The sequence below is a fragment of the Euleptes europaea genome, chromosome 5 (assembly GCF_029931775.1).
Source record: "Euleptes europaea isolate rEulEur1 chromosome 5, rEulEur1.hap1, whole genome shotgun sequence".
Lineage (NCBI taxonomy): Eukaryota > Metazoa > Chordata > Lepidosauria > Squamata > Sphaerodactylidae > Euleptes > Euleptes europaea.
Window position 1 is genome coordinate 43,107,196 of NC_079316.1, and position 23,883 is coordinate 43,131,078.

A 23,883-nucleotide genomic window follows, 5' to 3' on the forward strand; every position below is an offset into this window, starting at 1 on the left:
ACAGATGCATAAAATATGTTTAGTAATGTGTGTGTGTGTGCGAGAGAGAGAGAGAGAGAGAGAGAGAGAGAGAATATGTATGTAGGAGTGCATGGACATTTATTTTCACACTGACAATTTGCTTTAAATGATTACTTTGCTTTTTCCCATCAAATAAAATGTGGTGTGTATTTCACTTACACTAAAAAAAAAAATTAAATAGAGATGTCTTGGCAAATACAAGCTGTTTTATTGGAGCAGAGCTGTGTTGTTAACGATATTACAGTTATCGCAGTGTCAGTCTTTCCATTATAAACTCCATTTTCAGAATTTTACAGTTCGCTGTAAAAACCTGCTTCAAGCTGAAACTTGGCAAGCTAGGCCTCTGCTTGGGACTGAACCGTTTTAACTCTGATAGTTTTTTTTTCTACACTAGAATTTCAAACCCATTCAGAATTATGAGTTATAGCCTCATAAAGGTTATTAGAGTCACAACAGTTAGAATCGTTTTGAAGTAGTGTAACAATAACCAGCCAGGTTCAAATTATCTACATCAGGGGTAGGCAAACCGCGGCTCGAGAGCTGCATGCGGCTCTTTGGCCCCTTGAGTGCGGCTCTGGGCTGCAAGATCGCGGCCGCCCACCCAAGAGAAGCCACCTTCCCCAGGCGCGGAGGGCACGGGGGGGGGGGAAGCTGGCTTCCTTCGGCGGAGGATCGGGGCTGCATGTCGCAGCGGAGGAGAGCCTGGCGTCCCTTCCCTGCCCTGGCCGGGCTCTGCGCGCACGCAGAAGTCCGGCAAAAGTTCTCCGCCTTTCCGCCAGCCCAGAACCACCACCACGCCTGGGGAGGCGGATCTTTGCAACGTGCTGGCCCAAGCACCGGGGAGAAGGAGGGAGGCCCCGATCCAGCACACACACACCCTCCCCCGCCTTCCTTACCTGCAAGCTCCAGTGTGTCGCCCTCGTGGCCTGCCCTTCCCTTCCGCCGCTGGAGAACGCCAGCGAGAGGGGAGGGGGGGAGGACACCCCTCCGCCTTCCTCCTCCTCTTCTTCCTTCTCCTCCTCCTCGGAGGCCGAGGCGCTGAGGAAGGGCAGACGGGCAGGCGGCAGGCCAGCCGGGGAGGGAAGGAAGGAAAGAGCCCAGGCGGTGGCGGCGAGGAGGAGGAGGCCGAGAGGTGAGCACGGGAGGTCGAGGCAGCAGGGATGAACCAGGGCGGCCGCTGAGAGGTCAGTGGGGGGTCAGGGACATGCAAGGCCATTGTTCACATTAAGTTTGTCAGTCATTGTCATGATTTAATTTTATGGATACCTTACTTACAATTTAATTTTTATCAATAAATAAGATCATTATTAAGTATGATATCAAGTTTTATTCAGTGTACCTATAGTTCAATTAAGACTTAAAACTTTAATTAAAGTTTATTAAGTTAATAAACAGTGTACCTACCTATATAGTTTAAGTTTAAGAGATTTGGCTCTCAAAAGAAATCTCAATCGTTGTACTGTTGATATTTGCCTCTGTTGACTAATGAGTTTGCAGACCACTGATCTACACCATGGGTTGGATCCAGTGGTAGATTTCTGCTAATGGAAAGGAATTGTGTGTGTAATTTTCATCATTTCCCACTTCCACTTTAGACCCTTTATTTGCCCTTATGGCCCCTTGTCTCCTGAATAAACATTGTGGGGACCATTTTGGGCCTCAGCCGAATGGGAATGAGTAACCAAGTTTGATGCCACTGATAGAATTTCTTTCCATCAGTGGAAATGACCTTTGTATTCAGCCCCTTGTGTTGTTGATTTATAGTCTAGCATTGTCCCCTTGCAAGGTGGACAGGACACATACCTTTAAATCCCTGATGTTGTAGGAACCAAGGTAAAAATGGCTCCTCCTAATTATTTCTTTCCCAGTGCTGTTACATCCCTCCTTCCTTTTAACTGCCCTGAAGGGAAATATTAAAGTATATATCGAATGTTAGGGTTGAAGATTATTTAATGATTTGCAAGGGTGGAACTAGACTGACACTAGGGACTCTGCCATGCATATACCTTTTTAAGATGTCCAGAGCAGTGGTGATGTAACCACTTGTCTCTTGCCCAGTTGGTCTTCTGGTCCCTTCACTCCTGTGTGCTGAAGGGATCAAAGCTAAAACTGCAACAAGCAATGGAAGATACATGTGTTAGAGGTGGATGGAGCAGTTGAGTAGGAAGCTAAACCCTGAGTTTGCAAGCTGTAAAGATTTATGCATAAATAACATAGGACTAAGAAATGCTCGCTTCTGAAACAGATGTTGACATCCTTGGCTGGGAGCAGATTGGCTTTAGAAAAGGTTGGTCTATTATGGACTATTGTTTATCTAATTCTAGTATGGATAGGAGGCTATTATGGCTTATACAGCAATTTCATACTAACCTTACAGCTCAGGTTCACTGTGGTGACCAAGGAGAATTAATTGAGTCCTTTCTTTGTTTTGGCCAAGGGAGTTAGACAAGGTTGACTATTGCTTCTCTTTTCTTTAACCTGTACCTGACCAATATGGCAATGAACTTTTCAGTGTCCTGTCATCCTCCAAAGCTTGCAAGTCATAGTATCCCAATCCTACTTTATGCCGATGATGCAGTTCTTCTGTCCCACACAAGAATTGGTTTGAATAGATCCCTACAAACCTTTTCTGAATATTGCTCTAGGGAAGATCTTAAAATAAACCACCATAAATCCAAGATCATGACCTTCTCTAAGAGGAGAAAACTGCCTTCTTTCCATTGGGTACTAGACGGCTTTGATGTTGATCAAGTTAAGGAGTTCATTTATCTCTGTATTCTTTTTTCTTATAATCTAAACTGGAATGTTCATCAAAAAGTGGTATTCAACAAAATTAAACCTAGGGCTGGGGCTATGTTAAATTTTTCCATACTAAAGGATGAAAATATATTCTGAGGCCATTCAAGTTTTTAACTTAAAAATCATTCTAATAATTCTCTTTGGTGTTGCTATCTGGATAACTGCTGTTAATGAGTCCATAGATTGACCATTGTTTTAAGTTTTTTCGAAAACTGTTAAATGCCCCTCGATGTGTTGCTAGTGTTACCCTTTGCTCTGAGTTTGGCCAAATGTCTCTCAAAGCTAGGCCATGGTTGTTTGCTTTAAAGCTACAACTTAAGTTCTTTTTTAGCACTGAGTGGTACCTAGTTTCTCTGAAGCAGGACTCATATAAATCCTCAAGGCAAAAAATCTTTGATGAGAAACTGTCACTGATGGACATCTCATGAGATATATTATCAGATCTTGGAAAAACAGAAGCTTTCACTACAAGAAAAAAGCATATAAAACAGATTGATTATAATAGCACATCTTTTTGTGCTTGTCACGTTTGCTCATCTCAGTTTTTCAGAATACCACCACCACGTGGTTTGCCTGCCTATACCTACTTTTTGACAATTCCTCACCTCTCTAGAGCCTTCTCTCTAGCTAGAATAAACATTAACCCTTCTATAGTTATGCAAGGCAGAATTTTGAATTTACCATACTTGGAAAGGACTTGTCGTGCTCTTCTGGCTCCATTGACTCATTAGCTCATGTGCTCTTGGAATGCTGTTTCTATGAGGATCTTAGAACACGATATATCTCTCTTCTTCTAATACATAAATTCAATGCCTCTGTGTCTGATATGATTTTTTTTATTATGTGATAGGGATCCCAAGGCTATACTCGCAGTGGCAAAATTTATCTCAGTCCTTTTTATTATTATTATTTATTGTTTTCTAGTTACAGCATATTCATCAATCAATCAATCATACATTTATAATATAAACTTTATCTTTTCAATCATTATATATAATCCTAACAATATTGACTTCCCCTCTCCCCTCCTCTATCTTTTTGATATACCTGTTCGTCCCTTTGTATTTACCGTATTTTCCGGCGTATAAGACGACTTTTTAACCCAGGAAAATCTTCTCCAAACTGGGGGGTCGTCTTATACGCCGGGTATCGTCTTTCCTCCCCGGCCTCCGCTTCAGCTTCCGCCTTTATGGGCTTCCCTCCCTTCTAAACCCCCCTTTAGCCCCGCCCTCCGCGGGCCGTCGGCTCAGTTCTCCCCTCGCCTTTAGCCTCGCCCTTCTCGAGGGCCCTTACTCTCGCCCCCGTCCCCCTCTTCTTCCCTGCTCCCTTCTCCCCTCGCCGACTCCCCCCGAGAGCCACGTCCCGCCGCTTCGGGCTCCCGCCCTCCCACCGCAGCCCGGGGCTGAGCCTTGGCTACAGCCGGCGTCTCTGGCTGCGGGGCTCCCGCTGCCCGGGGAGGCTCTCTCCCCGCCTCGCCTCCAGGGAGGGAGCGGCCGCCTCTTCGGGCTCTCCCGCCGCTTGCAGAAAGAGCCGAAATCCGGCCTGGGTGGAGGTGACGCCAAGAGAAGCCCCCCACCCCCTCTCCGGCCGGGGGGCTGCACGTGCTGGATCAGGACTTCTCTTTCTCCAGGCAGGGCAAGGGCCAGAGGGAAGGGGCCCTTTTCCCCATGCTTTGCTGGGGGGCGGGGGGCGGGGTGACACCTTCCTTGGGACATTCCCAAACTCTGTATTTTAATTCTAAAAATGGGGGGTCATCTTATACGCCCAGTCGCCTTATACGCCGGAATATACGGTAGTTTCTAATCCCGTATAATAATAAAGATTTGAATTTAAATGAACTTTCAATTATCTTGCAATATAAAATTTAACATTAATACTGATATTTGATAAACAGGGTTAGAGCAATACATATCATTTAATTTCTCCCGTATATAGTTCATTTACACAGTAAGTCGTCCATAACTCCCATTCTCCCACAAATTCCGTATTCTCTTTTTGATTTACAAATTCAGTTAGTTTATCCATTTCTGCCAGTTCTAACATTTTTTGTATCCAGTCACTCTTATCTGGTGTCTCTGATAATTTCCATTTTGCTGCATATATCAGCCGTGCAGCCATGGTGGCATATATCAAAAATGAACTCTGAGTTAAAATAGAATCCGGTATGATACTTAACAACATCATTTCCAGTGTTTTAGGAATATTTTGTTGTAGTATCAGTCTTAATTCATTATATATCATGTCCCAGAAGGTCTTTGCTTTTTCACATAACCACCAAACATGATGAAAAGAGCCAATCTCGTCCTTACATTTCCAACAGTTTGGTGACATTGTTTTATACATTGTAGCTAGTTTTTTTGGCATCAAATACCATCGATAGATCATCTTGTATATATTCTCAATGATTGTGAAAGTATGGATTTCATATCTCATGACCAGAGTCTTTCCCATCTATTCAAAGGAATGTTGTGACCCAGCATCTGTGCCCAAGTAATCATCGTAGGTTTGATTTGGTCTTTTTTTAATCTCAGTCCTTATATCCTTCAAACATTAGATTCAAAACTATGCTGCTCAAGATCAATGGATCAAGGAGCTTCTAAGGGATAAAGGAAGGAAAGGAATCAGATGCTGAAATGCAGATCTCTGCGTGAAGAATGATACAATTTTGTTCATTTAATTCAATGGGTTTATAAACTTCTGCTTTAGTACAACCTTATAAAAAGCTATTTTAATATTACACTATAAGTATTACAATTCATTACTTTCAGTATTCTTTGAGTTGCTGCTCCAGATTAGCTGAGGTTGCTTTGAAATGCAAGTTTTGTCTGATCCTGTATACAAATACATTAACTTTTCATACCCTTTGCCCAGATTATTATAAATAAACAGGCTGTGGCAGTCTTGCTAGTGTCGTCTACAAAACTGCCAAAAAGCGACTCTGAATGTCACTTGTCAGTCAATATGGGTCTTACCCAAAGCAATTTTGATCTGACAGTTTCACTCTTGAGATCAACTTTTCCCATCTTTGAAAGTATCTCACATGTGAAACTGATTTGACATTGAAACTCCTCTAGCCATTTAAAAGACACACTGTCTTTGATCTTGGAACAGAAGTCTTAAAATCCACATCAGCATTGGTTGATGCAATCCCAAAAGCCTATCACAGTCAATAGGCTTTTCCTTCAAATGCTGTAAATTTTGGGTCAGAAATGCTGCAAATTTTGCGTTTGTAAACTATACAATAATTTTATAATCTGTGTTGGTTAGGTTGTAGTCTTTGTTGCTGAACTGTGATAAGGAAGCATTGACTTTTCTCTCCACCTTCCATGTCTCCATTTTTTGCAGCGGCCTTTGAGTCATTACTTCGCTTGGCTGAGAACCACACGACTTCTCTGTTTGAGACTGTCTACAGATCCATGTCAAAGGAGGCAGTCGAACCTGTCAAAGAGCTCTTTACGGACATCTCTCTCTACCTCTTGGGTGCTCAAAACACAGTGGAAAGTGCATTTTCCCGGTTCTTTGACAGCCTCTTCCCTTTGGTTTACAGCCGGCTAATTAACCCAGGAATTACAGATTTGTCCGAAGAGTATACAGAGTGCCTGAGGCTAACTCGGCAAGATATCAATCCATTTGGACGGTATTCGAAAGAAGCCGTAACAGAGCTGGCGAAGTCTCTATGGGCAAGCAGAATGTTTTATCAGGCCCTTGGGATGGGCATTGAAGTGCTGAATGCTACTGAGCATGCCACTTTGACAAAGGAATGTAGCCGAGCACTAGTGAAGATGCAATATTGCCCTCATTGCCAAGGCCTCACGCTCATCAGACCTTGTGAAGGGTATTGCCTAAACGTTATGAGGGGATGTTTTGCCAGTGTATCAGAACTAGATGCTCAGTGGAGAGAATATATTTATACCCTGGAATATCTCACTAATGAAATGGCTGGATCTCACGATTTGGAACTGGCACTAGTGGGTATTCGGTCCTCCGTCAATGAGGCCATCTTGTATTCACAACTGAATGGACCACAATTGTCTGCGACTGTAAGTACTGTTCTTCAAAATAATTTTAAAACTCCTGTTGTGCCTTTTATTCTTTTGTATTGAAGCTAATTGTTGCTTCTTATGTGTGCATGAGTTGTCAACAAGGCCTCTTTCTCCCCCCCCCCCACACACACACCATTCAGGACTGGAAGCTTACTAGGAGCCAATTTTGAAAGGCAATTAAGAGACTCCCTGAGAAGTATCATTTAAATTGGAATGTCCGTAGTCATATTAGTCTAGAAGAAAATGGAAAAAGTGAGATAATCAGAAGACAATTTTAATCAAAGGGTTGACATTAAGACTACTCAGGTGGACTTTTTAAAAAACAATTTTTGATTATAGTAAGCTGTGATAGTAGATAACATTGAGAGGTAGCTTTTGTTTATTAAATTTGTTTTCCTTCTTTTCATTTTTTTCCCAAAAAGGTGCCTACTTGGGATAATAAGCAAATGATTTTACTATTGATTTTTTTGCTTTTAAAGCAGATGATTAACTAAAATAAATCAATGGACAGCTCTAATGTAAATGCATTTCAATCTTTTACATTAAATGTTCTTTAAAAACCCAAGTTTACACAGTAAATAATGTGAACACAAAAGAGAGAAATCCTCAGTGATAGAGCTGAAATTTAGGCCAGAAATTACTGGAATGACTAATGGTGCAGTTGGCTGGACTTATACAAAGAGCAATGCTGGTGGTGGGGCAAGATGGCAGTGGAGGAACAGCCTCATTCAGCTGCTCCATGATTTTAGCTTTCTAAACATGTTTATCAGGCCAGGTTTATCGGCTCTGAATTCCTGAACTAACTGGACTATTTGGCCTTCTCCATATTTTGTTGAATTGTCCAGCCACAATAATAAACTCTGCTGCTACTTAACAAAAGAACAGCGAGAGAGTGTGAGCCAGGAGTCCCTGCCTTACAGAGAAGTGGCTTACAGATTCTAAACATGGGGACAAAAAAAATACTAAGAAGGAATTTAGACACATTGATGACTTGCTAGTGAAAGAATTAGTAAGTGAATTTGCTAACCTATCCTCCCCTAACAAGTACAAAGCTCCAGATAAGGAGCCAGTTATTCAGTGATCCCCAGCCCACCACAGATGAAACTCTTGAGGAGAGTGAGATGATAAACACTCAGCAATATCTTCTCAAGGTCAGAAAGTAATCTTCTCGAGAGTGGGTGGTTTGACCAGGAATCTTAAAGAGACTTTTTGCTCAAATTTGTAGGAGAACATTGCCTCCTCACCCGCAAAACATGTGGCTATTTTCCAACAACTGAACTGTATTGATGATAAGCTTGACCTCATCAGGCTTGACTTTATTGCCTTTAATGCAAAGAAATCAAATCTTTCCTCCTCCTAAATGTGCAAGGTAGAGAAACTTCAACTGCACCTATGAAAAATTCTAAGCCTCCCTTCTTAAAAACAAATGAGATTTCAGGTGTTTATATAGGGGGGAGAGACAGCTGGAAAGATGTAATGATGTGTTCCACACAAGGGCTGCAAAACAATCAAGTTGCATTACATATAATACATAACCATCTGAACTGAGGCCTCTGGGCAAATAAAAGACCTACTCTATATTCCCTGAGCCAACTCCTACATTCTGAAATGTGCTATATTGACCTTGAGAGAGTTGAAAGGCTGCCAAAAACACAGTTTGGGCTGAGAGTCCATTTAACTTTTGGCCATCCAACAATCCCCACAATGTTACTGAAAATGCAAAAGTATCTTTCTTCTTTTGAAATTTTTGCAACTAGGGTCTTCACTGACAAAACTGTCCAGCTATTAATCTAAGGAAGTTAGGTGAAATGCTTCCCTTCCCTTGAATTCAAAGTACCTGCTGATGCTACAGACAAAGCTTCGACCTTATCTCAAGAAGCTGACAAAACACTGCTTGAATCAGAAATCACTCTGGGCATGCCAAAGGCATCAGATAAGATTGTGCAGTTGCAACACATTAACCCTTTGAGAGTAACCTTTTTGGGAGAAGAAATGAATATTGCCTCTACATTGGAGAACTTGAAGAGCTCACTGCAGAATCTTCATTCCACGGCCGAGCCACTTAATTTATTTCTCCGTGTGGGGCAAGGGCCCAAGGCTAAGTCAAAGATCCAAGCTCCTGACATTGATAAGACCCGCTCCACCTCTGATACTGATAGTGGTTTACAAATGTACCAACCCAAACCCTGTCAACTGCCTGTAAAGCTGATATATCAAAGAGGAAAACCATGGCTGGCACCAGAACATCCCAAATAAAGACCAGAAGGTGAGCATTGTCGAAGTAGAATTTGACCCTGCTGATGTCCTACCACAGTTTGACTCTCTCCACCGTACAAGAAAACAGGCCCAGGTGTCCTCTTCCATTGGTATAATAGATCCCGAGAGAATTAGTATAATCAATATAATACAGTGATGGCGAACCTTTTAGAGACTGAGTGCCCAAACTGCAACCCAAAACCCACTTATTTATCGCTGAGTGCCGATGCTGCAATTTAACCTGAATACTGAGGGTTTAGTTTAGAAAAAAACAACTCATACGTTAACATCTTTTGCCTTAAAAGAAAAACACAACAACAGAGCTTTCAATGATACAAACAACTTTTTCAATGATACAAACAAAAGTTTGCATTTGGCATGCTTTTGAACAATTAATGTGATTTTTGCTGTTGTGTGCATGCTGATAATTTGTCCACCCTTGGCTCATACTTTGTAAGTTTGAGAGCAACACATGCAGCACTCAGGTCATCTGTTAGTCTGTTTCTAGTGTCAGATTTGATATAATTCAAAGCTGAAAACAGCTGCTCACAAGCATAAGATGATCCAAACAAAGTAAGGAAAGCAATCCCAAGTGCTTTCATTGACTTAAAATTATTTGGTAGAGAATTCCACACTTTAAGGATTTCATTTTCAGAACTAACTGTGCTATCCTTTGTCATCCCTTCTATCTTCTCAAGTGTTTCACGCAGGTCATAGAATTTATTTTTCCAGATAGAGCTTTCTTGAAATTCTATTAGCTCCATTTCCATATTTTCTAAATCTAACCAGTGTAGGCAGGAAAGATCAAGTTCTTCAAATGTGGCTTTATCTGGAGAAATAAGAAAACACAGGGTTGTCTCCATCTTACAGAACTGTAAAAATCTGTTGCTAAAATTCACCTGTGCAGCTGCTACAATACTAGAAAATTCCTTGTAGATTTCCTGATGGCTTGTAGGATTGTCTGCAAATGTTGTAGAATTTTCTAAATGCATTTTTAGTTTTGGAAAATATTTCAGCTGCCCACTTTCAAGGTCTCTTTCAAAAACCTGCAGTTTTCTCTCAAATGTTTTGATATCACAAAACATCCTTTCTGCTGTTTTCCCTATGCCTTGTAGTTGTTTGTTCAGCGCATTGAAGTGTTGTGTAAAATCTGTAAAAAACATGAGGTTGGTAAGTCAGGCCATATCAGTGAGCTGTGGCTATTCCTGCCCTTTTTCATTCATAAACAGCCTAATTTCATCCAAGCAGGCTACAAATCTCTCCAGGACTCGTCCTTTGCTCAGCCACCGGACATTATTGTACATAAGTAGACAATTATACTGTGCCTGAACCTCCTCAAGAAGTGCTTGAAACTGTCGACAATTCAGAGCATGAGCTATGATGTAATTTGCCATTTTTGTGACATCTTTGAGGACATCATCAAATTTTTTGCTGCTGTCACTGGCACAAAGAGCTTCTTGATGTATAATGCAATGGAACTGAATGACTTGATGTTTTGTTTCTTTAACAAAGAATTGTATGAAACCAGATGTTGCCCCCATGATAGAAGGTGCCCCATCACTAGTAATTGAAACCATTTTTTCTGGTCTTATGTCTTGGGACAAAAAAGCCTCCATCAGAGCATTGTAGATATCTATCCCTTGTGTTCTTTTAGGCAAAGACTCCAGTTTCACCAGCTCTTCTCATGATGTCACCAACAGCATAACACAAAATTACTGCTAGCCTTGCATGATTATTTATATCTGTGCTTTCATCCAAGCACCTGGAGTAACAGGCTGCCTTTTGTAAGTCAGTGGTGAGCTGCTGACTAACATCACTTGCCATGCGCTGGACTCGATCTTGAATATTTCTGCTAAGTGGCATCTCAGAGATGCTTTGAATAATTTTATCCTTGTTTGGGAAATAATGAAAAAGGGAATTACTCCCAGACAACATGGCTGTTTTGATAATATCCCCATCAGAGAGGGGCTTACCATGTTTTGCTATGCACAGTGAAATTTGAAAACTGGCAGCTGTCAGATGATTTATTCTAGAAAGAGTTGGAAATTTCTTCTAGAAATGAGGCTCGGGGAAAGCTAGGTAGACAGACAGAGATACATCCTGGCATGACAGGAGGGTCAAAGATATGGCCCACGTCTGAGAACAAAGCCACTGTAGTACCAGCCACACGGGACACCTGAAGCTTCATGGATCTTTGTCTATCAACGTCAGTACTGTCTACTCACTGCAAAGCAGGTGTTCTACCATTGAACCATATTCCCCACCCTCGAGCTCCTCAAGTACTTCTGAATTCCATAGATTTCAAGGGGAGAAAAGTATTTTCTTCTATTTAGCTCTCAGACTGAAACCAAGAGGACTAAAGGCCAAACCACACATTGGGTTGAAGATCCATTACTAGATCTCCACATGGTTTTTTCACCCTAAAATGCAGCCATAGGGACAGACCACACTGGACTGGGAGGATATTAACTTTCTTCATTTTCCCAATTAAAAATGTCCTCCCCAACTGGGTGGCTATTGTTCCTGGTAGACAAATCTTGTTCTGTCTTCTTTCCTTGCTACGAGATAATTGTACCTGGTGTGGAGGGGAGGGTTCAGCTGAGAAGTTAGTACCTTGTTGTCTCTGTAAAGGGCCTTTTTAAAACAGCTGCACCCTGGGACCAAGTTCAGAATTAGATATATAGGTGAGTCAGCATACCGCTTAACATTCTGTAAGGGGAAAAAAACAATGTTGATGTTTGAAAAGGCAGTTGGAATGGGGTGAAGAGTGTCAGTTGGATGGTAAGGGATGATGAGAAGCTGACAGAGTAAGCAGGGATAAAAAGAAAAAAGGCAGAGCAATCAATGTGGTAATACCTACCTAGGAAAGCAGAATGGAAGAAACTGAAGACGGGCGGCCCCCCCCAAACTGAAGATGGGTGAGGCCCCCAAACTGAAGACAGGCGGGCCCCAACAAACAGCTGAGCTGCCTCGCAGCTCAGCTGAAAGGGGGGGGGCATGGCAAGGTGCTCCATAGACTCCCTGGTCCAAAGTAAAGATGGGCAAACTGAAGATGGGCGACCCCCAAACTCAAGACGGGCGGTGCCCCAACAAACAGCTGAGCTGTGGCCCACAGCTCAGCTGAGAGAGAGGGAGGGTCTTGCCCCGGTGCAAGGAGAGGGAGGCACAGGCTCGGGGAGCATGGATTTGGGGAGAAGGAGCTATGGCAACACGGCACAGCCCTAGGCAGACGCGACGGCTCTGCGCGTGCCCACAGAGAGGGCTCAGCGTGCCGCTTGTGGCATGCGTGCCATACGTTCGCCAACACAGATATAATAGATCCCAAGATAATAGACCCTATGGAAACCTACTCCTATGCATCAAGATCTAGTGATAGATGCTGCAGAAGCTGACCTGGATTACCTTCCAAATGATGAGGCACCCTTGATTCCATCAGGTTGATGTTTGTTGACTCAGGGTAACATCAAATTTCTTACTTGGAACATTGCAAGTTGGGCATCTAAAAGGGCTGATGCCTCCTTTAAAAATACATAGCCCTGTTAGACATTATACTGTTCCAAGAAACCTGAGTTAGCAACATGGTGATGGTAGATGGATATACCATAAATGAATTCCAAGCTTCACTTGCGGGGGAGGAAAAGGGGCAGACCAAGTGGGGGCTTGGCTATTCTTATCTCCACAAAAATTCAAGCCACAGTCACTAAACTAGACTCATGTGATCAGTGGGCCCAGGCTGCATTTATTAAATTTAACCATTGTAGTCTATTAGTCATAAACGTTTACATCCCCCTCATCGTGATGAATCAAGGGTACAAGAGCATGGTGCAAGTTTAAACAGTATGTAACCAATTTGTTACTGATATTTCCTAATATTCCTGCCATTGTATAAGGTGACATTAGTGGTTGAACTGGCCCTTTCGATGATGCGCTGTATTTACATTTCAGTATTGCTCCTCCAGTGCACAAGACCGTAGATCTCCTTTTCCCTAGGCAGTCTGAAGACATAAAATCCATCTGGAAAGGATTTTGCTTAGCCTAATTAACTCATAGACTAAGTCCATTCATTTTGAATGGTGCAGTCACGGGAGACATTCCTGAGAAGCTTACATATTGGTCGAAACATGGAGCCAGCACCATCGATATGGTTCTGATTTCACATAATCTACTTGAATCCATGGCCCATTTAAAGGCAAAAGCACATCTAGATAGTGACCATTTACCAATTGGCTTGATTTTACTTGCCTAAGAAGTTTATTACAGAATTGGCCTCAGTTTCTGGCAATAAAAGAATCAAATGGTCTAGGAAAATTGTGTGGCAAGTTGATTATGGCGGAATCACTTGATTCTGTCATGCAACATTATTTTCAATTAACACATGGCAAGAGGTGATAATGAAATCTGTCTCCTGTCCTGATTGCCCAATAGTAAAACACACCTTGAAACCCTGGTTTGGCCATGCGTGTGTTACAGAAACAATTAATATTCCAGTTCAATCAATATAGGCTGAGTAACACCAGAGCCATTCCTCCTGAATTACAAACTCAAACATGACAATCTAAAAGCTAATTAAATTAAAAAGATAGATGCTCAAAGGGCACTCTGGCTCCAATTTATTCAGGCAGCTACATCTCTTCTAGCATATTTCTTCAAGAGCATTTCAGGTAGAAGCCCCTAAGATGTTTTGTGCAGTTCCTGCCAACTCTTGGGTGACTTATTTTCAAGCACTTTATGCGGCAGAGGTGACGAAAGATATTTCGCCTCATGTTGATTTAGAAAATCTTCCTCCCTGGACCCCAGTTACAATAACAGAAGTAAAGAGGCAAATTGGCTTATTAAATTTTGGGAAAGCTCCAGGGTGGTGCCACCACTAGGGTTGTCAGGTCCCTCTTTGCTATTGGCAGGTCCCTCTTTGCATATGAATAACAATGAGTAGTCTGCAATCCACTGAGGATGCCTCTAATTTATCCCTAGCCTGGGTGATACTATCAAAAGTATTTTGTAATATACAAAGGCCACATAGAGTGCCCTAGGGGGCCTGGTACCATATTTCATTGCTATATATTATAAAATAGGCACTGATAAAATAGGCCTAAAGCCCATTTGTTCTTCAACTGTGATGTTCTCTTGATCTAACCAGTCCCAAAATTTCCGGCACAAGCGTGGTATAAAGCATACTCGCTATACTGAGCAAGCTAACTGGCCGATAATTAGAAGGGTTAGATTTGTCCCCAATCAGTGGGATCTGTGCTGTCTGGTCAATAGTTAGGGTTGCCAACTGCCCCCCAAATCTCCTGCCAATAGCAAAGAGGGACCTGGCAACCCTAGTGGTGGCACCAGTGCTGGTTGCTCTTTTTACAACTATTGATAGGGTTGTCAGGTCCCTCTTCGCCACTAGTAGGAGATTTTTGGGGTTGAGCCTGAGGAGGGCGGGGTTTGGGGAGGGGAGGGACTTCAATGCCATAGAGTTCAATTGCCAAAGTGACCATTTTCCTCCAGGTGATCTGATCTCTATCGGCTGGAGATCAGTTGAATTAGCAGGAGATCTGCTACTACCTGGCACTTGTTAAATATGTTAAAAGGCTATGCTCTTGTGCCATCGGCCAAGCCGAAACAGTGGCCCACGTTTTGCTACATTGTGAGCACGGCTCTCCCTTCCGAGAACAGATCATCGAACCCCTCCTGAAAGATTGCCTTGGCGGCACCGATAAAGAGCTAGTAAGATTTCTCCTAAGTGACAGTCACTCTCAGGTTACTGCAGGAGTTGCCAACTTCCTGGGACTTATTTTTAAACTACTCTAAACCACATATATGATTCTAAGGAAGAGTTTTACTCAAGTTTTAAAACCTCCTTTTATCCTAATATGTATTCATTTATTTTATGCCAATAAAGGTTTTTTGATATTTGATATCAAGGTTGTGGAGACTCAGGGTTTCTGTGTGTTAGGCTAGGTGAACATATGCAGCTGAATGAGGTGGTGAAATGGGGCACACCTAGGGTTGCCAGGACCCTCTTCACCAACAGCAGGAGGTTTTTGGGGTGGAGCCTGAGGAGGACAGGGTTTGTGAAGGGGAGGGACTTCAATGCCAGAGAGTCCAGTTGCCAAAGCGGCCATTTTCTCCAGGTGAACTGATCTCTATCAGCTGGAGATCAGTTGTAATAGCAGGAGATCCCCAGCTAGTACCTGGAGGTTTAGCAAAAAAGAACTAGCACGACTCAATCAAGAAATTAAACAATTCATTAAAGTGCTATAATAGAAACCACCACAAGTGTACAATACTTACAAGATAAACACTATAAACATTTATAAACACTATAAACAAGAAATAGGAACAAATGGAAAAAAGTCCAAAGTCCAAAAGTCTTATCCTATTCAATCCTCTTCTGATCCAAACGTAGATACAAGGTCCATGTGGGTCCAAAGATTATATAAAGACAACGGAGGAAACGCTATTCCGGATATCTTAGCGCTTTCACCAAAGCACGGCTTCATCAGCCTATAAAATTCATACAATCATTTTTATAATATTTTACATTTTTATAATTTTATAAACAATCCATGATAATTAATAATAGTTGTAAGGATAGACAATAATATTATGCAAAAGCTTACCTCTTAGTGTGATAGAAAGCATACTCGTTGGGAGGAATATATTCCATATAATTTTAATTTTTCTTTCTTTTTCATAGAACGTATTAGTTTCTTGTAATATACTGTTTTTTGCAATTTTTTAATTAATTTTTATGCTCCCAAAGAAAAGGGCTGCTAAACCTTCCGGTCTCAAGTTAGATTGTAATAGACTGTGTAGGTAGATACAGAGCTAATGGGTCACATGCTGCTATACTTACTAAATTCTTAAAGGCGCAGTGTCAAAAAAGGAGTCACTCAATTCATAAAAAACAGGACAAATCAAATTCATTGTTTAACCCGTTGGGGGCTAAGGTGTTAAATAAATGTATGAAGCGCATTTCATTCTGAAGAAGCACTTTCTGTACATCCCTATGGTCATGTGGATGATCATGGTAAACCCACAACACAAAGAATCTCATATCAGTTTCAGAATGTTTATATTTCACAAAATGGCTCGTTAGTGGAGCCTCAAAATTTAAAGAACGCAATCTCGATCTGTGTTCTCCTATGCGCAACCGAACTGGGCGCATGGTGCTGCCAATGTATAATTTAGAACATTTACATGTGACCGCGTAAATTACGCGGCTAGTGGCACAGTTGGAGAAGTGTCTTAATTGAAATCTGAAGTCTGAGGTTGTTGAGCGAAATTCCTTGACAGGAAGACTCAGCAGGCACACGGAGCATTTCCCGCATTTAAAATGGCCGACGGCCGAGACGTGTGATACAGGTTTTTTGAGAAAATCAGAATGTACTAAACGGTCCCTAAGAGCTTGGGTCTTACACATTCCAAAAATCGGAGGAACATTGCATCCAGGAATATCTTTAATAATGTGCCAATGTCTCCTAATAGCTTGTTTAATTGCAAAAGAGTGTTTACTATAAGTTAAAGAGCAATAAACATTCTGTTTAGGAGTTGGTGCTTTTTTGGAGAACAAAGATTGACGTTCTCTTTCATTGGCTCTATTCCATGCTTGAGAGACAACCTGAGGTGGGTAACCCCTATTTGTTAAAGCAATATGACTGTTGCTTTAACAAATAGGGGTTACCCACCTCAGGTTGTCTCTCAAGCATGGAATAGAGCCAATGAAAGAGAACATCAATCTTTGTTCTCCAAAAAAGCACCAACTCCTAAACAGAATGTTTATTGCTCTTTAACTTATAGTAAACACTCTTTTGCAATTAAACAAGCTATTAGGAGACATTGGCACATTATTAAAGATATTCCTGGATGCAATGTTCCTCTGATTTTTGGAATGCGTAAGACCCAAGCTCTTAGGGACCGTTTAGTACATTCTGATTTTCTCAAAAAACCTGTATCACACGTCTCGGCCGTCGGCCATTTTAAATGCGGGAAATGCTCCGTGTGCCCGCTGAGTCTTCCTGTCAAGGAATTTCGCTCAACAACCTCAGACTTCAGATTTCAATTAAGACACTTCTCCAACTGTGCCACTAGCCGCGTAATTTACGCGGTCACATGTAAATGTTCTAAATTATACATTGGCAGCACCATGCGCCCAGTTCGGTTGCGCATAGGAGAACACAGATCGAGATTGCGTTCTTTAAATTTTGAGGCTCCACTAACGAGCCATTTTGTGAAATATAAACATTCTGAAACTGATATGAGATTCTTTGTGTTGTGGGTTTACCATGATCATCCACATGACCATAGGGATGTACAGAAAGTGCTTCTTCAGAATGAAATGCGCTTCATACATTTATTTAACACCTTAGCCCCCAACGGGTTAAACAATGAATTTGATTTGTCCTGTTTTTTATGAATTGAGTGACTCCTTTTTTGACACTGCGCCTTTAAGAATTTAGTAAGTATAGCAGCATGTGACCCATTAGCTCTGTATCTACCTACACAGTCTATTACAATCTAACTTGAGACCGGAAGGTTTAGCAGCCCTTTTCTTTGGGAGCATAAAAATTAATTAAAAAATTGCAAAAAACAGTATATTACAAGAAACTAATACGTTCTATGAAAAAGAAAGAAAAATTAAAATTATATGGAATATATTCCTCCCAACGAGTATGCTTTCTATCACACTAAGAGGTAAACTTTTGCATAATATTATTGTCTATCCTTACAACTATTATTAATTATCATGGATTGTTTATAAAATTATAAAAATGTAAAATATTATAAAAATGATTGTATGAATTTTATAGGCTGATGAAGCCGTGCTTTGGTGAAAGCGCTAAGATATCCGGAATAGCGTTTCCTCCGTTGTCTTTATATAATCTTTGGACCCACATGGACCTTGTATCTACGTTTGGATCAGAAGAGGATTGAATAGGATAAGACTTTTGGACTTTGGACTTTTTTCCATTTGTTCCTATTTCTTGTTTATAGTGTTTATAAATGTTTATAGTGTTTATCTTGTAAGTATTGTACACTTGTGGTGGTTTCTATTATAGCACTTTAATGAATTGTTTAATTTCTTGATTGAGTCGTGCTAGTTCTTTTTTGCAGTACCTGGAGGTTGGCAACTCTAGGCACACCACTGCTGAATGCTAACCTGTAACACAAAGCTCCTTGCAAGCAGAACACTTAGCATGGAAAGAGGTTCTAATCACCGCTTCTCCTATAGAACTATAGTAAAACTTGAAAGAAATTTTTGACATAGAGAAGCATTTACTTTTTAACATCCAGACTAATAAAAAGTTCTGGAGAACTGGAAAGCTTGCACACTGTTTTGTATCATAATTCTGATGTGCAAGCTTTTCTCCTCATTCCAAATGCACAATGGCTGGCTAAGATTCAACAGTAGTGAGGACAGACAGCCCTGCATGCTCAGAGCTACTATGGTAATTAAAATTATAGTTATATACTTAATAGTAATAGCTATATCTTTAATATTATTGTATGTGCATTTTTGATGGTGTGGTATGCAAGGTATACAATAGTAATGTGGCTCTTTTGATTGATGGGAACTGTGAATGTGGCTCTCCATGATCTACAGAGTGAGTACCACTGCTTTAACTTGACGTCTAGCCCTTGTGTGTGGGCAACTGCTCAACTTAGTGCCAGAAAATATCCATTCTGTGTTGGCGACCATGAGCACATGTGTGCACACAAGACACCACATAGTGAATACATCTTTTAGTATGCCATTTATAACACTGGGTGCTTTGTGATGATGAGTGAAAAGCACTTGATAGGTGCTGACTGACCTGCTCAGCATACTCTCTGGGTTACAGAGAAGAAACACCAGTTGACTGATGCCATATGACACATTGAAATGGTTGTGAGAATGTACCATGAACAGTGTCACCATGAACAAATTATTTTAAAGATTTAGTTGACAGTTTTGCATAATCTCCTTGGTTGTTACTAATTGAAAAATTGTGTTTGCAGTACTCATATTCGCTGAATGTATCATGTGTTTACCATCAGTTTCCCAATATAGAATTAATTTGCTATTTGTTCAGCTTTATTTTCTGCTTCAGGAATATGTGTCTTATGTAAATTTCATTTCAGAAACACCTGGTACAATTCAACAGTAAATATGGTACTTATGGAAAATGTCTTCTAATAAAAGTTCCCTACTTCTAGTTTCATGTGCCCTGAGGCAGTTTTAATTAACAACTGCTCTTTTGCGGAAACAGTTAACATTTTTTTAAATAGCTATGGGAAGGCTATGCATTAATGTAAAGAAATTCTTTTTAGCTAATTGAGGACTTGGCAGTGAATAATGGAAAGTTGGCTATTTTTACTTAGTTGGTGAAAAAGGTTAAGTAAAGCATTTACTGTCCTTAACTGAGGGGCTCACAGCACTTGCAAGCAAAAAAAATGCTTTGGGTTTAATTGCAGAAATAGCCTATAGTGATCTTTTCCATTTAAGCCAAGGGAGCTCCCTGAATTACCTGCCTAGTACGTGAGAAAGGTTGCCATTAAGATATTAAACCGCTGTTTGACTCTGTGCGTTTCCCTGTAACATAGTACCATTTGTTCAATGATGCTGGCTGCTACCCAACTACTTCAGCTAATGTAGGTCCTCTACAGTCTGCAGCATCAGCAATCATAGCCATTATTTTTCTGTTTCATCTGCTAGAATCTAATTGTGGGCCATGATGGAAGAAATCCCACTTGCCTTATGGTGCCAGCTGGGTTGACCTACAGGTTTGCCGAAGGAGAATTTGAGGTCAGACAGCCCAAGTGTGGGAGGGAGAAGATAAGCATGAATCTAAAAGAATAGAGGGCAAATGGAAGGGAGGAGGATTTGATTTTGGAGTTGGAAGGTAGGAACTTGGAAGCTGTCAAGAGCCTAGCCCTTACAGGGGAAGGTGGCATCTCTCCATCTGATGAGTCTTCCTTCCATGTCAAGGCTGGACCAGGGTAAGTCCTGACACAAGCATAAGACCAAAAAAAGATGTGCAGAGGAGGGGTCTTCTTCATGTTGCCCAGTTATCTAGATCAAAACCACCCCAAGTCAATTGAAACAAGGTGTTCAGGAGCTTCCAGATGGTTATCCAAGATGACCTTAAAGAGCATGATGTGACACAAAGGAAAGGCATAGAGGAAAAAAATACTTTGTTAAATATGAACAGACCAAAATTGTTTCTTGAATTGTGATAAGAAAGCAGTAGGGGGTGGAAGCCACAAATAAAATGGTACCATCTGTCATCTTCCACACAAACTGCTTCTTCCAAATGGTCTTCAGGTACAGCTTCACACACAGTAGCCTTAGTATTATGGAAGCATAAATAAGAAGCTACAGGAGGCAGTCTAGCAGAAAGGGAAGCTACTGTCACACCACATAGAATTTCTGTAATGTTCTTCAAGAATATGGAGAAGATTGGTGAAGATGCAGTGAGAATGTGGTTCACTGGATAGAGCAATTTGGATGTTGATGTTGAAAACATGTATGTCCTTCCTGAGCTCCTGATACTGAGCAAGCAACAGCTTTGGCCCTGTCTGTAATAATAGTCTAACTCACATAGTTACTATAAAGCAGAATAAGGATTGCAAAAATTCATTATAGGAATGATTAAGAATGGTAAGCAAAAGGGTAGCTCAGTGGGCAGATACCTATGGCTGTAGTGGAAATCTTCATTGCACTTTCTGAACAAAAGCCTTTGTTCTTTATTTCTTTTGCTCCGCTTCTCATATAGTACATTAATGCTGTAAACCCTTTTTTGTTGACAATCTTAGAGAAAGGTTTTTTCCCCAGTCTGACTGTTGGTTGTGAAACACTGAGTCCAAGTAATAATATTGTTTGTTTACTTGCCTAAATCCTGCATAAGTGAGTTTATACAGAGAAATCATTGCTCTTGTTTAAATGGAGTCATTTGGTCTTCCACCCATCCTACTTAATGTTCTGAGAGAGGTTTCCTGTCTCATTCCTTTATAACTGTAATCCCAGAATTTTTTGTGGTTGACATAATTATGTCATCAACCTCCACAATCTAGTTTTTCAAGTCCTGGTGGATATATAAAATTCTTTTAACATAGGGCAGAGGCAGTTGTAAAGGTTTTGAACTGTGGTAAGCAAAACAGAAAGTTCTAGAGGATGTATGAGAATTTAACTCAAAGGCAGCCTTCTCCAGAGTCAACTGCTCTAGAGTGGAGTTATAAATTTGTGTGAAATCACTCCCTTTAGCCACTCTATCTGTGCACTTCAGGTCTTTAGACCCTGTTTGGAATGCACAAACAGATGTCAAATTTGTAGTTAGAACCAGAGGTTGACTCCTTACACCTTGTGCTGCTGTTTTATTTAGCTAACTGTACCACAGAGGTTCTCAGAGCATCCAGTCTGCAAAAAGTATATACTCAGGGGTATATATTTACAATACAATTAGATCAGATTAAAACGTCAGTAAAAAAAATCACCTCCAAAGCCAGCCCAACACTTCTGAAAACTATCTTTAAGAAAGTAATGGGAGCTTATGGCTTCACCCTTTCATGGTGGGTCGTAGGTATAACAATTATTGACCATTGTATTCTCCTGTGTGGATAAAACAGTCCAGTTGTGAATGATTTGCTACAGCACAATGATCAGGCAGCATCCAAGCAAGAGTGGGTGCAGTATATGGCAGGGTACATGGTATCAGGTGGTGTCCGGTGAGTGATAGGCTTAAACTAGCATCTTGATTTTGTTCCTTTTAGGCAGCCTTTGTGCTGAACCATCTAGGTAGGCTTACCAGGTCCTTCCTCTTCTCCCGCGGGAGGTTTTTTGTGGTGGAGGTGCGATTGCGTGTGCAGCTGTGCCGACGCGATCACGGCACTTCCGGTTTACACCTAGAAGAGCTACATCGCAACTGGGCCTTTACCACTCAAACTGGGAGTTTGAGTGGTAAAAGGCACCTTGCGATGCATTTACACCCAAAAGTGCCCCATCACAAGGGGCCTTTTACCACTCACACTGGGAGTTTGAATGGTAAACGGCCCTTTGCAATGCGGCACTTCTGGGTATCAACTGGAAGTGACATGGCGCCTCGGGCAGGTGCGCGTGCATGCATTGCCAGCCTACCCTCAGCTGGTGGGCAGGCGGGCAGCCAGGTGGATTGGCGGGGGTTTGCCCACCACCACCTGGCACTTGGCAACCCTACATCTAGGGGAATGGTGTTGAAGAGCTGCTGTGTTGTCTCTTGGCACAGGAAAAGCATGCAGCAGCAGCATTTTTGCTCCAAGTTTGAAGTCAAGGTGAGATTGCCTAAATGTTCTAATACTTTGGGTAGCCTAGAAGGGAATTCACACTAAAAGATCAATTGAGAAAATAAGTTGCACAGGTCAGCTGTTTAACATACCATTGTTTAGTCCTGTTTATAAATTTTGTGTCCTCATTTTAATCTGTGTGGGGCACACCTAATTCAAGAATCAGAGAATTTAGCATTTTGTCAGAACAACTCCCCAGTATTTGGAAGGCAATATTTTTATTTATCTGAGGAAACTGAAAGAAGCTATGCTCAGAGCCCTGGTACCAACCCCATTTTCAACTTTTGATAATTGTTGTTAGTAATATGTATAGAACATTTTCAGATATTTGTTGACAAGCTAATTTTACAATTTCTGTCAAGAAAATCCCACACTTCCTGCAAGATTTCAATGTTCATTTATACAGAGGCCTTGTTACAACCCAGCAGTGCTAAACAGTTTTGGACAGAGAGTGTATTACATTCTTCCAGAGTGGGATTAAGAAGCCTTTGTGAAAATGAAAACCAGGCCACAAGTATTGATCTCAAAAAAGATAGGAAATAAAAATTAATTGCATGGGAGATATCTGGTATACTTTGGCATCTGACAGGCTAGTAATTCAAAATTATCAATAATATATTGCATCCAATTACAGCAGATAGAAATCATATATTAAGCTGACTTTTCGGTTATTTTATTTAAAATGTTAATTTCAAGAAGCAAAATGGCTTAAGCAATTCATTGCTAGGATTTATTGAAGCTTCAAGAGGCAATCAAATTCAAATGTGATTTATAGAGACAGCAGTGTTTATGATAGTAACACGGAGTATATATTTTATGAAATATCTTCCTCATTCAGGATGGTAATGTTTATCATTCTCCTCTGGTATACTTGATATTTGTCAGTAATATTGGCATTGCTGGTAGGAAAAGATGTGAATTTAGTCCTTAATTGAGCCAAGTCAAGAACCTTCTTCCAAGTAGTACTGTTGCTAGAGGTCTAGACAACTGGATGAGAAGTGCTAAGTAAGTATATATACTGCCAAATGCGTTTAGGAATCACAAATTCTAGGACAGCTGGTGCCATGTACTAAGAGTGTGATTGCAATAGGGTTGCTTACCGCCAGGTAGTAGCAGAAGATCTCCTGCTATTTTAACTGATCACCAGCTGATAGAGATCAGTTCACCTGGAGAAAATGGCTGCTTTGGAAATTGGACTCTATGGCATTGAAGTCCCTCCCCTCCCCAAACCCCGCCCTCCTCAGGCTCCGACCCAAAAACCTCCCACTGGTGGCAAAGAGGGACCTGGCAACCCTAGATTGCACCCTTGCACAAAATCAGTAGCCGGACTTGTTGCATCATAGGATTGTGCAGTTGTTTTTCCCCAGGTGTTCAAAGGAACTCTGGACAGGCATCTATTAGGATTCTTGCATACACAGCAAAGAGTAGGAATGGATTTGGCTACATCACTTCCAACTCTTGAATATTTTATATT

General features: G+C 41.1%; 1 protein-coding gene across 2 annotated transcripts in view; it reads left to right on the top strand.

The window, feature by feature from the left end:
- LOC130478010 (glypican-5-like) overlaps positions 1–23,883 on the top strand; it is a 525,642-nt gene that overhangs the window by 120,456 nt on the left and 381,303 nt on the right. For both annotated transcript variants that reach the window (XM_056850119.1, XM_056850120.1), the window contains one exon: positions 6,166–6,860. In XM_056850119.1, coding sequence (XP_056706097.1) covers positions 6,166–6,860 — 695 coding nt within the window. The remainder of the gene's footprint in view (positions 1–6,165; positions 6,861–23,883) is intronic.